General features: G+C 39.8%; 1 protein-coding gene across 5 annotated transcripts in view; it reads right to left on the bottom strand.

The window, feature by feature from the left end:
* The window catches only part of CDC42BPB (CDC42 binding protein kinase beta), a 100,514-nt gene that overhangs the window by 51,993 nt on the left and 33,608 nt on the right, over positions 1-14,913 (bottom strand). For all 5 annotated transcript variants that reach the window (XM_061998704.1, XM_061998705.1, XM_061998706.1 and 2 more), the window contains exons 3-5: positions 8,398-8,481; positions 4,822-4,917; positions 346-494 (exon numbers count right to left, since the gene is read on the bottom strand). In XM_061998704.1, coding sequence (XP_061854688.1) covers positions 346-494; positions 4,822-4,917; positions 8,398-8,481 — 329 coding nt within the window. The remainder of the gene's footprint in view (positions 1-345; positions 495-4,821; positions 4,918-8,397; positions 8,482-14,913) is intronic.

Raw genomic sequence — 14,913 nt, 5'->3', positions numbered from 1 at the left:
TGCAAAATGTCTAAACACTTGCAGAGAATTTACACTGCTTCAGACTTCTAGGATGGCTTGGACAAAGGCAGATAAATATTCATGAGGGGAAATGAGAATAAGAAGTCTGATTGAAAATAAAAGCTTTAGTGAAAGGTTAGTCAGATAAATGTCATTGCTTCTAATATCAATCCATCAAAACTTGATATTTAAAATGTAATAGCTTATAGAGCTATTATACAGTATATAACACCCACAGCAGTTTGCCTGTAGGTACTGTGCCCATTTGTCTATGTAGCAGCAGCTCTAGGATTAAGTTCATGTAACTGTATATGTGTATTTTTGCCAAGTGAGATGGTATTTTACCTGTGTACATAATGCAGCTCATGTATGGAATGTATAGCAAGCACCATTTCACCGATGTAGAACCTAGCCATATCTTCAGGAAGCTTGTCTTCAAACTTACTGAGAAGTGTCAGTAAGTCACCACCAACATAGTAGTCCATCACTAGGTACTGAAAAGGGAGAAATAAACCGGTCAAGTACTGAGAGATGGCTGGTGACGACAAAAAGAAACTGAAGTTCATCAGTTAACCCCTGTAAAAAACCCCTTTCTGTATTTTTTTCCTGTGCTCAAGGAAAGCAGCTAAAATGTTCAATCTTTGTGTTACTTTTATTTGCTTGTTTAGTGTAAAAGGTACCATGATGCTTCAATAACCACGCTAAGGATGACATATCAGCAGTAGGTTCTTACCATAAAGAAATAAAAACACCTGAAAATGAGATATGGCAGCAACAAAGTAAATCAGGGTGAGTTTATTTCTATCTGAACTACAGTATCACACAGGAAAAATGATCTACTATCACAAAAACTAAACCAGGTTATCAACATTTAAATGATGAATTTACAGACACCACAGGAAGAAAACTTGATGGTTAAAAACAACACGTGCTGCAGCTTAGTCTACAACACACATTTCTTAACTACTCTTAGTTTTGGTACCATCTCAATACTACTAGTGGTAGTATTGAAATCCATCCAAAAGTGGGACTTAACAACATCTTCAAATACTACTCTTGGCACATGCCACATCATGGATGCATAAAACAGCTGGCAGGAGTTTGCTGACACTATGCATTAAGGATGCCCACGACAAGGAGAACAATCAAGCCAGAGGCAATAATTAATCAAACATTAATGTTCACAGAATCACAGAACCTGAAGGGTTGCAAGGGACCTCGAAAGATCATCCAGTAATGTGAAAGAAAAGGATTCAGGCTTACTGTTTGTTTCTCATACCACAGAACAAGGATTAAGTCTGAGTTATTTCTAGCCTTATCCACTTAAATCCAAACCATCCCTTTATCAGTACTGCTAGTCTTGAGTCATTTTGTTCCATGCTTCCTAAGATTATTTGATATGTGGTTTTAGGAATAACATTGCTTATTCTGAAATTAATTTTCAAGAGAAGTCATCTTATTTTCTTCCTCAAGGTGAAACCACATACAATCCACTGTCTCTGCCACTGTCATCTTCCACAAGGGAAGCAACTTAAAGACAACAGAAAACCAAAGGAACATGAAGTGCAATACTGACCACTTCCTCATTATCCATTGGCTTAGAAGAGTGACATTGAAAGACAAAGGTTTGGATGTTTTTCTCTACCTTATTCCAAATATAGCTTAATCTGACATGCAAATATCATTTCCATCAGTCCATATTGCAAGACTCATCAAGAAATCTTAAACATGTGTTGGAACACGCTATACTCGCAACAATCATGTTTGCTGACAAAAGGCTACAGACTGGAACCAGCAATCTTTTAAAATAGTTATTGCATTCAAGTATTTTCTCTCAAACTCAAGGCTAAGAGAGCTTACAGAGCCTTCAGTGGGAGCTGAACTATCTGCTTGACAAAGAGACAAGGTAATGCACTTCCCTCAGCTCCCACAGCGTTCATAAACTCAGCAAGAACCCAGCAGACCCATGAAATGAGGCACTTGGAGGAAGATGGTTAGACCTCCTCTGTAAGAAAGTCAAATTCTATTCATCTTCCAGTTCTCAACAATTTTCTTGCCAGGAGGCACTTCTCTCTTCACATGGGGTTAAAATAAAGGCTATTCTGATGCTGAAATCTAGAGGAGTTGCATTTCTTCCAGGGAAGTGACTACATCAAACAGAGGAGAGCAGTGGGAAATAAAAAAAATACATCAAAATACTCTCATGAATACTCAGAAGCCTTTAAGAGGTCGAGGGCAGAGAAATACATAAGCCCTTCTTCATGAATGAGATTGGAAAGGAAAATTGTTCCGGTAACTCACAAGAAAACCTGCAGATCTGAATCTGGAAGAGATTAAGAACTTCAAGTCCCATGCACATTTCTAATATTCACTTCACTTATACCACATTAGCTTCACCCAAATCACCAAAGGCTTACTTAATCTATCTTGACTCAAACCGTCTCTATCAAAGCTTTCTAAGAACCAGAAAAAAGCCATGCTAGTGTTTCCATGTATTGTCATTTAAGAGCTGGCTGTTTAGAAAACACTATCACATGGTGTATTTGCCCCTAAAACATCCTAAAATTGCAGAAGCAGAACCAGAAAATGAGCTAAAGAACATAAACATTTTGTAGAACTTTGTGTTTCCTGCTTAAGTTCTGCATCATCATGTGCTCTACGAATCTTACATGCATGGAATAAATCTTCAGTTACTACTCCAAGGACAGCCACTACTCCTCTACCTTCACACCTTACCTTCTTTTCATTTGTCTCATTCTGTACCCTTTATCATGCAGCCAGAAGAGGATTGCTAAGCCCTAGGTATGGGATGACAGCAAGGTTCTGTCTCTCCCTTAGGGTTAGTTTATGTGGCTTTTCATTTAAGAATCACTAGCTATGATGCACAAACATGACTGGGAGCAGATCCCAGAACCCAGAGCTTTCTCTTTCAGAGGACATCAGTCCACTCCAGGTTGGAGAATCAGGCTCTTTTCTTGTTTTGTTCTTTGTATTCTGTTCTCCAAGGATCAAGGATGAACAGCACAGCTGAAAACTACAGTCAACTCTGTTTCTGCAACATGTCAGCACTCTCCCAAGATGTGCAAAAACATGGCTATGAATTCCAAGTTGAACAGAGAACTGAACAGAGATCTTGAGGCCCCTGGACAAGTGAACCACTAAGACGGTTTGGAAGAGAACCTTCTGTCCAGGTTTTTGCATGAAAATCACTTCCTGATGTACTTCACCTTTTCTTCACACACCATTTACAATAGAGTGACTGAGATACAGATACACTCCATCTGTGAGCACCAGACAGTTACAAGGGATGGATGCTCAATAACAGACCAAACTGGAAGGCAGCATCTCAGCACATGCAGGAGCAGACCCCAGGCAAGCTGGGAATCTGCTGACTTTGGCTGCTAGGCAGAGCTGTTTCTTAGACACTGGATCTTCAATTAGATGCTAGATGTGTAAATTCTGCTGTCAGGTGAAATTTCAACAACTAAATGTCTTTGGGAACTTGGAGAAAAGAAATGTATTATGCTGCTATAGCTTGCTGGGAATAGATTTGTATAAAATCATATTAGCAACACTAGATCTCTCTCTCTTCTGTCATTGCTACTGCTTGATATCTTGCACAGTTCATTTTTTCTTGGGTAGCTCTATTCTTACAAGCTACTTGGAAACACATTATAACATGTCTTTGGTTATTTTTATACAAGTCTGAAAGCTGTTTGGTTCTGATGGAATTTGACATGATGAGCAGTGCCAGAGATAACTAAACTTTGAGAGGTTGAAAAATTGGATCTGTAACAAAGCATTCCATGGAAAGAGCCTGTAAATGAGGGTCTCACACCCAGCTACTTATTTGCTTACCATGTGATTCTGAAAATACTTTTAACATGACAGTTAACTTGTTTTGTTTCAAGCCCTGTGAAAGTAGTTGAGTATTTTCTAACTCTTTCATATGCTTAGTTCCTGAACCCACTGGCAGCCTTTTATCAAGATTTTACTTTCTTTATTTATAGTCATGACTTGCCACCCTGGCACTATCTAAAAAAGTATTAAGAAAGTGAAAACTTTCACATTAAAACTGTGGCAGTTGTTACAGAAATGGCAAGTTTATAAGCCAATCCCAGGTAGCCACATAGAAGCTGTATGGTTAACTAAGTTGTACTATGTTGGGGCTTTACTGACTTTGCTCCTGACCAGTATTCTCCTGACTTCTGTAACTAAAGTAAACACAGCTTACACGTTACAATTCTAGTAACTCATCATTAAAAAATGCAACAGGAGACATGAATTTCTTTATGAAGAGTTGCTAAAGTTTCTTAAATTACTGAGATGCTCAGTTGGCTGATATCTAAAAAGGCATTTCACTTAAATACTTTTCAGAGATGGGCTATTTTTTCCCTGAGATTTTTAAACTAACAGTTTCATCCTTTTCTAAAATCACATGAATTACATTTGCCATTTTTAAACAAACTCTTGGTTCAAAAAGACATTCTGGAAGTTTAAAAGAAAATATATTACTTTCACACCGTTCTTGCCTCTCATTATTTAATTGCAATGTCATCCAAAACATTAAACTTCAGCAGATACATTTACACAAGGGTTGATTAGCTAATTTAAGATGTTTAACTAAACCTCTATATAGCACTGCATGACTTTCTCCTGCAGTTATGGTCAGTCCCTTTGAAGTTTTTCATCGAGGAGAAAACAAGAATGTTGAAACACTGCTGTGAGGTATGAGGTGGACTGATTTATTGCACTAATATCCTTCAATGAACCAAGAATAAAGTTCTTTCATAACCTAAAGCTTTTATTTGTTAAACATACCAAATAGTTCTCATCTTGAAAGGCATAGTGCAACGTAGTAATCCACTGACAATCTCCATTCACCAAGACATTTCTCTCCTCTCGGAAGCAAGCTGTCTAAAGAGAGAGGAAAACACTATTGTCAACATCAACAAGTAGTTTTCACAGGATGAATATATATGGATGCTTTATGGGATTATTTAAAACTACTGAACAGAGCTCTGTATTCATTAGAACTCAGTCTGCACAAGTGACAAGCCAGGGAATCTCTGCAGGCTTGTCATCAGCCATTCACTCACTCTAATCCTGACCTTAAAAAAACCCAACCAAAAAGAACCCCCCCCCCAGCCAACACACAACCCCCCAAAACACCAAAAAGACCACAAATCAATTTCAGTCAACACTGAATCTTTGTTCTGTAATGTATTTTTAAAAGCCAGGAAAATGATAACTTGTCACTGCACTCTGTAGCAAAAGATAATGGCTCTAGGAAGGTCTGGTTCTTCTGAAAAAGACCTTTGTGCAAACAGAGTTGGACGTACACTTCTCTTACGTTACAGTTCCAGACACTATCAACACACTACAGGAAATAAGCAGATCTTACTGTTACTGTCTTATCTTTGTCCAGTGTAACACATTTTAATTCTCAATAATCTTTTCTCTACTTCAAATAGCACACCTGCAACACTTCAGAGTAGCAAGCACCCTGTAACAGGTTTTCTCAGCATCTTTACATAAAACCAACTTTCATAAACTTCAAGTGAGTCCACCTTAATAAAAACATATTACTGTTTTAATAGATCCAAATGTATTACTGCTTTTATTGGATCCAAATATATGACTGTTTTTATTGGATCCAAACCATCAAGATGCTGATGTTTGAACTCTTCTGCTGCCCTCAATTCAGAGAGCTGTTATTAGGATATTCAGTAGCTGCACATTCCAGACTTTGGATTCCAGATAATTACTGATGGGGTTTTGGTTTAGTTTTTTTGGGGGGAGGGTCCTTATCACTTGCCCACATGTCTTAGAAAATATACAACAGAAGGAACATGCCTAGGAAGCCCAAGCCTTAGCATATAATGATTGCATCCTATAAAGGTATATCACAACCATTTTTCTCTTAAGTGTTATTAAGAAGTAGAAGTCAATTTACATTTCTATTGAAGAAGACCACGCTCTGACCACGTTGTTAAGTTAGTAATTATTGGTGCAGAGAGACGTTAATTGTAATTAACTGTTAACCGAGAGCGGTTTAACGGTTTATGAACCCAAGGCCAAAGAATCACTCTACAAAGAGCTTGGCAACAACAGCAGCTCCAAGTAATCCTATCCCCTGCCCGCAGCAGCAGAGCACAGCACTTCTCAGATCTTCTGGCACCACGACGTGAGGAGGCTGCCAACACAGCAAACTGGTTTGTTTATTTTCAAAGCCATCGGTTCCTTGCTTCAGTTCACCGAGTGGCCTCAAACAGCAAGGGAACGTTACCAGCTCCCCAAAACCTGTCATGCTGCTCATCGCTTTGCGTCACGAATTCAAAGTAGAGAACTCTCCTCCTCTGCTTACGCTAGCTTTAAAGGCTTTGAGACGTGCCTTGAAGCAGCATGACAGGCTACCTAATCAGCCAGTCAAGGCTTATTTGGAACTGCCAACAGTAATACACTAATGACGATGTATTCTGCTGTCAGAACGACCAATACAAATGGACCAATACAAAAGCATGGCTGCTTTTGCTTGCGACACATTTACGGATGTCAATTGATATTCACTAATCTTTTCTGTGTTTCAGTGGCTTCCAACCACATGTGGGTTTTTTTATTTCCTTGCAGGATTTGGAGAACTTTTTGCCATGTTTAATAAGTCACACAAAACAACCACAAACCAGTAAAATAACGCGCTTCTCAGAACACTCGTATGCCGGATGCTAAAACATCTGAAAGCTGCTTTTCAGTCAAACTGCCTGCTTAAAGAGACTCCTGTACTCTTCCTAACAAGTTTTACCACATTTGGGAAATTTTAACACCCAGATGTTTTATGACTCTGATATGTGGGTTATGAAATCTTGCTCACCCTAGAGCCAAATCAAGTGAGCAAGCCAAACGGCAAAAGACAAAGTGGCACAGCAGAGAAGACAGTTCCTTCGTTATCTTTTGTAGCTGGAGAAAACCAGTGGGAAGAGAATGTAGGTAGACTATTACTTTTTCTAAGAATGCATTGGGAAAACTATTGTTCATCATACATCTCTCTTGGTGGATGACCCTCTTCCCCCTCTGGCCTGCCTGAGAGGGTAAGGGGACTTAGTGGCATAATTAGAATACAATTTGTTGTCTTCTCAGGACAACTCTATGTGTACCAGTTTCAGCTGTTCATGTAGGTCATTTCATTAAGTCACTTGAAGAATGACTAAAGCAATCCAGCATAGCTGTATTTCCAGTAGAGTTTGGTACCCCCCTACAAGCATTTGGGTTTAGAACAATTTTATACTGACCGATAAATTAACTCAAATGAAATCTGTGTAGAGAGGTCACCAAATTTCCCTCATCCAGGGGAAGGCTTATCTCAGAATTGCTGAGGCAGCACAGCCAAGGGTGTGAACTCTCCTGACAGCTCAAAGAACAGCACGGATCGATGGACAGAGCGTGACTAAATCAGGCAAAGGCAGTGGTGAAGAGGGAGGAGATTTATTCACAGGAAAAGAGCTGGCACTGACTCACTGAAAGGAAGGGAGGAACTAGGAAGGGTTGGCTGTCGGGGGAGGAGGTGTCAGGAAAGGGACAGAAGAATGGGACAGAGAAGGGTCAGCAGGCTCAGTGAGCAAGCATACAGTCTTTGCCTCTTAACAGGACTGCTGCAAGCATTAATGCAGTATGTTTATATTCCCCTCAAATCTATTGCTCATTTACCTGCTGACTTGTGTAACACTACATCTGCCATAAGGTTTTCCTCTCCCATGCAAGATTAGGTATCCTAGGAATATTCCACATCTCATGGCATATTAATAGGTCCTTTCCTAATCTGTGAAGTAGTCATTCACATTTACACCATTTGTTGTGATAACATATGTCTCCTTTCATCAAAAACACCCTTGTTAAACACATTCACCTTCTTAACACATTTGGGTTTACAATTTGAATCTATGATTCCAAAATATTTAGCTGCAGTTTGGCCAGTTACATAAATCCTGTTCCAAAGTGTAGGATGCAAAGCTCCTTTTTATATGCTTTCTAAATGCAAGAGAAAAAGGATCTTTCCGTAATGTTTTTGCATACAGCTGTGAATGTCATAGCAGCACCAATCTCAGCTTTCACCTAGTCCTTAACTTGCCTTTATTGTAAACAAAAATCTAGCCAATAAATTCAGAGTAAGAACTAGGGCAGACTGTCTGGTAAAGGAATACAGAGTAATGCTGAGAACAACAGATGCCTGGAAGGGACTGTCAGGCTTGATTGCATTAAAACAGCTTAAGGGAAAAAAAAAGACAAAAGAATGAAGCTTCTATGTTCATGAAATAATTCTTCTCAATCTGGAGAAGCTTCAGTGTAATTTTCCTGATGCCATTTTTAACAGTTTCTGTGTTAAAGAACTGTATTACTTACCTCTGCCCTTTTAAGCATCTCCCATTTATTTAGGATTTTCATTGCATAAATGCGCTCTGTGCACTTCATTTTAACAACTGCAACCTGAAACAATAAGATATCTTTATTTAACAAAAGCATGGTCAGAGAAATACAACATTTAAACAGCTTAATATTCACTCAAAAGCACAGTCAGAGAAATGCAATTTTCAAGCAACTTAACGTTCACCAGTTACTAAAAGCTGTTACCAAGGAGTCATCAGCAATCAGCTCACACATTAAAAAGCTATAGCTTGAGTCTTTGCTCCTTCTATATTCCTCCTACATTACTGCTATGTGCTTGATGCACGGCACACCATGTGTGGTCAAGTGCTCATGATCAAGTACAGGGGGGATGATAGAGGAAGAGCACGAAGCTTTTCATATGAAGATGTGTAGTAAAGCCACATTGTTTGCCAAGAACAAGTGATGCTTGTCCACCATGCCTTCAGCCAATGAGGCAACATTTAAAAGGGCACCCTGAGAAAAGAAGAAAGGCTGCTGTCAATAGAAACACACTACATTTGGCTAATTTGTTTTCCCGTTCCAGGTTTCTGAAACTTGAAAGCTATTTGCAAATTAGCATGCTTTTGTGTACAGTGTGCAGATAGTTAAAAAGAAGTAAAAACAGTATTCATTTACTTATCCTTTTGCTTGAAGCATTATACTATGCAACCTATACATTAGGCTTGCTTAGACTGGACTATTATGAACAGTAGCTGTGCACACAGTTGTATGGTAGAAGAAAAACCAGAAGAATACAAAAACTTCGAGGCTTAAGAATGCAAAAGACCTTATTTTCACCAAGACTTGTATTCTCCAAAACCAAACCCAATTCTTCTTGTAGTAAAGATATCATTTCCACAAAACTCTTCCAGCTGGCAAAACAAAAAGCAGGCATCATGACTAAGACAGCGACATTTTCACGGGACTACACATGCACTGCTTGAGTATTTCTGCTGCTTCTCATTTTGTCTCTATTTCAGGAGTAGAAAACCAACTGTCATTGCTTCCAACATAGTAGCAGTGGGAAGAGTAACAGGAATCACATCAGCTCAACTCTTCTGTTGCTTAAAAGCTCTTGTCTGTAAGGGACTCGGGAGCTTCAGCAGCTCTAAGAAGATGCTGCCTATAAACAGTCAGAATAGCGCATCAAGCAGAGCAACACTCCTTAGGAGGGAAGAGGGAAGAGGGAAATATATATCCCTGCATCTTACCAATCAAGAAGATCCAGATGATGGACAGGAGGATGACTGCTCCTCCACCAATATGAGAATGGGATAGTCACATTTAGACAGACGCCTCGCTACAGATGCGGAACACCTAAGCCTTCCACTGCTCCCTGTGTGAAGCTCCACTCACCAGGTGGAGCTGTGATGGGTGACATGTAGTGCACATCTGCACACACAGCTATGTAATGGACACTGACCTTAAGGAAAGGACTAGCAGATACCCGTCACAGGAAAGATATGGGAATCTGGCCCTAAATGCATCCAGGAAAGGCAAAGCACTAAGAAGCAGCTTCTGAAAGCAATGTAGGAAACCCACAGCTACAACCCAGTGTCTCCTGGCCTACAAACACCTGCTGCAGACACTGCTAATGTCATGGGGGAAAGATGAGTAAGAAGAGAAAGTCTCAGACAAAGATGAGGTTCCTTGGCACACACAAAACTGTTCAACGCTGACCTTCAGTAACAGCCTAAAACATTTTGCCTTGCTCCTAGCCTCATCACAGCCTTGCAGTTAAAAGCCACTGTATCAGCCTCTCTCCATACACTAATGGAATCATTACCCTGATACAGCTGAAGGCACACTGTAAGTCAAACTGCCCATTAAAAGCTTTGAGAAACTGAAAGATGCTGACATTACCCAATATACATTTTATACTCTGTTCCACACACAACATGATGACTCAGGAAATATCCCCATCTCCATTAAAGGGACGGACCAGAACTGAGCACCACTACCTGCTGCAGATGAACCAAACCTCTGGGGCTGAAGCAATTTACAAGGAGTATCCCAGTGAGCCCTGAAGTACCAACATTCCAGTTTCATTATACCACAAGCTAAAACTGCTCAGCCATTTCAGAACAACCACAGTGAAACCCAGATATGCATCTACAGCACTTTATCTAAGGCCATCACTGTCTGAAAAGCACTGCAGGATGGTAGATGTGTGAAGCTGCTGAGCTGCTGAGGAATGACATGAGCTGGGCATAGAGGAGGACGTTTGCAGCTGAGGAGCTATGAAAACATCACAACAAAGTAGGGAATGAGAACAGATCTATAAAAAGAAAAAGGGAAAAAAGAAAAGAAGCCAAGTCTGTAGGAACTGTTTAGCAATTCTCCAGTTGCTATCTTTATTAGTCCTATTTTTTTCAACTGAGAAGACTGCTTAAAAACCTCCATTTAAATTTTCTGGAGGAAGATAATTGTCTTCTGCAGAAGACAAAGTAGAATTAATACAAGGAAAGTTGACTCATATTTCCACATTAAGTGGTTATCAAGTAATGGCACCAGTAAACACACTGCTGCTTTAGTTGTAAGGGTGACAGTGGGACAGCTTCTCGTGCCAGCAGAAAAATTAACCAGGCAGAAAATAGTATTTCCAAGAGTTTTATCTGTGAAAGGTGCAAAAGATGCCTCACAGAAGGAACAGTTTTAGTTTGATGAGATCTGACTCCTCCACTCAATCCATTTAGGACTCATTTTTTTATTGTAAGAAAGCAAACAGAAATGTAAAGCCCAAACCTCACTGATGTCTGAACTGAAACAGGAAGCACAAACTACATTATGTCTTGATAATCTATAATAATCTACTATAAGCAAGAGTGCTGGTGCAATATTACAGAAAAACCCCCAATTTTTGTTCCATGAAACATCTCAGTGTTTCCTTGAGTTCACTTTCTCTTACTTTCTTCATCAGGTGGCACTATTTCTAAGTTTACACTTGTCACTTAATGCTTTGGCTGCTTCTGAGATGCTGCTTCTTTTTACTTTTGTATTAATTCTTATTTTCCTGGCATACTTCAACTACAATAACCACACTGACCACTTTGTGAGATCAAATAGAAACCTCTTACATGGCAATTGTGTCAACAAAGCAAGATGTCAGTGGAACAGGCTGCCCAGAGGGGTTGTGGAGGCTCCTTCCTTGGAGGTCTTCAAGACCCGCCTGGACATGTTCCTATGCGACCTGATCTAGGTGAACCTGCTTCTGCAGGGGGGTTGGACTGGATGATCTCTAAAGGTCCCTTCCAACCCCTACCATTCTGTGATTCTATTATTCTAGGTCAGGTTTTAAATATGGTGCCTCCTATGCTACATGCCTATCCATGACATCTACTGACACAAGAAACACTTACTGTTCAGACATATTCCAAAGGATGCAGATAGGGGCAGTGCTGCAAATTCCTACTTTAAGAACAAGAGCATTGCTTCCATCTTCAGAAGCAAAGAGTCTATTGGCTAAACAAGTGCATATGACATATACAGACTGTAAAAGATCAGGATTTAATCTTGGTGCTCACTCTTAACTTCCAAGACAAAAACTTACAATCTAATAGAAGTTGAAAAAAGAAGTATGTTAAGGATAAAGAAAGGGGGGAAAAAAGGCAGAAGCAAAGGTTTAAAAGAGCTTCCGAAGAAGATTTAATAACCTAAAACCTAGTAGAGATAACAGCTGTGATAGGCATAAAACCACAAATGTCATGGGGAATATAAACAGAATAATTATTTGCTGCTTCTCCTAACACAGAAATTGAAAAGCAATGAATAAAAGAAAAGACGTAGCAAGACTAAAAAGTATTATTGTCACACAGCTGTTCTGGATTTCTGCCCCAGCCTGCTGTGGACACCTAAGTTTTCAGAAGATATTTAAGTAATATTTAATACCCAAGTAACACATACAGCAGAAGCCTTGATGACCACTGAGTTACAGGTATGGTTAGGGAGCGCCTGAACTCTGGGCTGTTGGCAGCTTTGCTCTGTCCATGGATTCTTCTCCTACACCTCTCTACCTGGCCAAAGGGATGGGTTGTGGGTTAACTAATCCACACATCTTTGACCTGGAACAACTATCTTTGATACTTGTGTCAAACTGAGAAAATTAAAACTTACCCAACTTGCATCTACACTGGGATGAAGAACCAGGAGTGGTGAATACTCCACAATGTGACAGAGTGGTTTGGTAGGGAGATGTAGGTGATTCCATTCTACCAAATCTTAACACTCTAACAAGGAAAAATTCCAGATGCAGGAGTTTTCCTGGGTCTGCAGCCCTGATCCAGACAAACCTGTTTAGATCTAAGCTGTCTCCAGCTGATCTGACTTCTGTCACTGTGACTCGCCACGCTCAAGATTTGCAGCTACAGGAACACTGAAGTAAAGACCAAGTATGTTTCTTCACAAAGCCTAATGAATCCTAGTGCCTATGCTTTGACCAACTTTTGGCATATTTATGTTAAAAAAAAAAGCATGAAAACTGGGGCTAAAGCATAACTGAGAGCTGGCTGTGGTAACAACACACCACAACAGCCTATTAGATTCACTTCTGCCATCCATTGCACTTTTTGCCTCAAAGCTCCGCCTCACATGTACTGCAATGAAAGAATCAATATTGCTAAAATACTTTTAGACTTTGATAAGAGTTAGTATTTTGCTTCTTGAACTGTTCTATGGAAGTATTTTGCTGCATTTTCATCTTCAAAACCCACTTGATGTTGACATTTAGGGCTGCACTGTGCAAAGCCATCCTAGGCCGAGTTCTACTCCTCCCCATGCCCTGATGAAACCTAGAGGTTGGGAATCTGAGCCAAATCAGCCTCTACAAACATGACAGAGCTTCTCCACCACTGTACTCTGCCCTTTGAGTGGCACAATCAGGATTAGTAAGCAAGCACAAAGTTACAAACTTTCTTTTATGTAAACAGTAAGCATTGTGTAAGAAAGTGCAGGAATTATTTAAATGCAAGACTGGATCTCCAGTAAACAATTAAGACAGTTAATGAAACGACTTCTTGAAAACCATGCTGGCACTAATTTCAAAGCAAAGATAAAAAAGCTAACTGGGACACTATTCATGCTTATAGCACGTTAAACTTTCAGGTAAAACTTATCCTCAAGGACTGGACTTTCTGGAACAAGATGAAACGCAAATGCAGTAAGTTCTCAGCTGCAAAGAAGAGGAACACAAGGCATATAGGTGATAATCCTTGTGCAGTTAGCTCATAACAGCAGGTAGTTAAGAAAGAGACAAACACAACTCTGGAATTCATAGCCAGACACAGGCCACAAGGCATGAGTAAACACTACCACCTGGTAGAAATACAAAACTCACTGGAAACTACACAGTCACACCTCAGAGAAATCAACTTTATCCGGAGCAGGTGTGAAGGAAGACTACTGAGACAATCAAGGAACCACAGAGGCCCTCATATGACTGCAGGAGCACAAAAAGCTTTGTTTGTTAAAAAAAGAGTATTAAAATGTGGATATTATTGCTACCTACAAATAAAACTGTAAAGGAAGGACATCAGCAGTAAGGATGACGAAAGATAAACGATCTGCTTAGGCTAATGGACAATAAAATTACATAAATAGTGTAAAATTACCATGAATTAACCTTTGGCAGGCACTTGGAACGGCTTTAGACATTTGAGCAGAGATTTTAGACAAGCCTTTCAACCAGGAGAAGAGACAAAATGTCACTTCAGATGTAAACAATTTGTTCGTAACATCTTATTACCAGATTCATAATCGGATACTACAGTCATTTCCATCAGTTAGAGCTTGCACAGGCCACTTTACTATTTCTGTCACATGCTATTGATATCTTGGACATTGGCTACTGAAAAACACATTGCAGGAACTGCTGTATCCTCCTGATACTGTTGGATATGAAAAGTCATTGATACACAGCTCAGTCGTTAACAGTTTTAATAGTGCACCTTTGAGGACAAACTGGTCTGGACTGCTCTGTCAGGTTTTATTGTGTGTATTTTACATTTAAAATGAGCAACCAGAGTGTCTTTTGGTAGAGTTTATATGCCACAGTACCCATTTCCAGAGCAAAGCCATTTTTCTGAACACAGTGTGGATGTCTATGTTGTGCAGATATGAAATCACTTACAAGTGAGAGCCAGAAAGGTTCTGCAAAGAAAGAATAAAGGCCCTGAGTAACACCTAAGCTCTTCCTCAGCAATTGAGGGGGATTGCAGAGACAAATGGCTGGTCTCACAGCAACACTACAATGAACTGTGTCTCTCCAGCTCCTTGCAACCTGCCTGTCACCATAGTAACTTGGTGTTGCCATACAGACAGACACGGAGCTGGGGAGGACCAAGATAGCAACCAGCTCTTTAGGAGCATTTTCCAAACAAAGCAGCTTATTTCTTCATCCACTTCCACAGCAGAAAATAGTTTGTTTTGATTTTTCTTTTGTGAACAGCATACTGTAGTAAAGCAAAGCTAATTAATATTTCCTCTGCACCATATTCT

Source organism: Colius striatus, chromosome 6 (genome assembly GCF_028858725.1).
Source record: "Colius striatus isolate bColStr4 chromosome 6, bColStr4.1.hap1, whole genome shotgun sequence".
NCBI classification, from domain to species: domain Eukaryota; kingdom Metazoa; phylum Chordata; class Aves; order Coliiformes; family Coliidae; genus Colius; species Colius striatus.
This window is presented reverse-complemented; position numbering and strand designations above follow the sequence as displayed.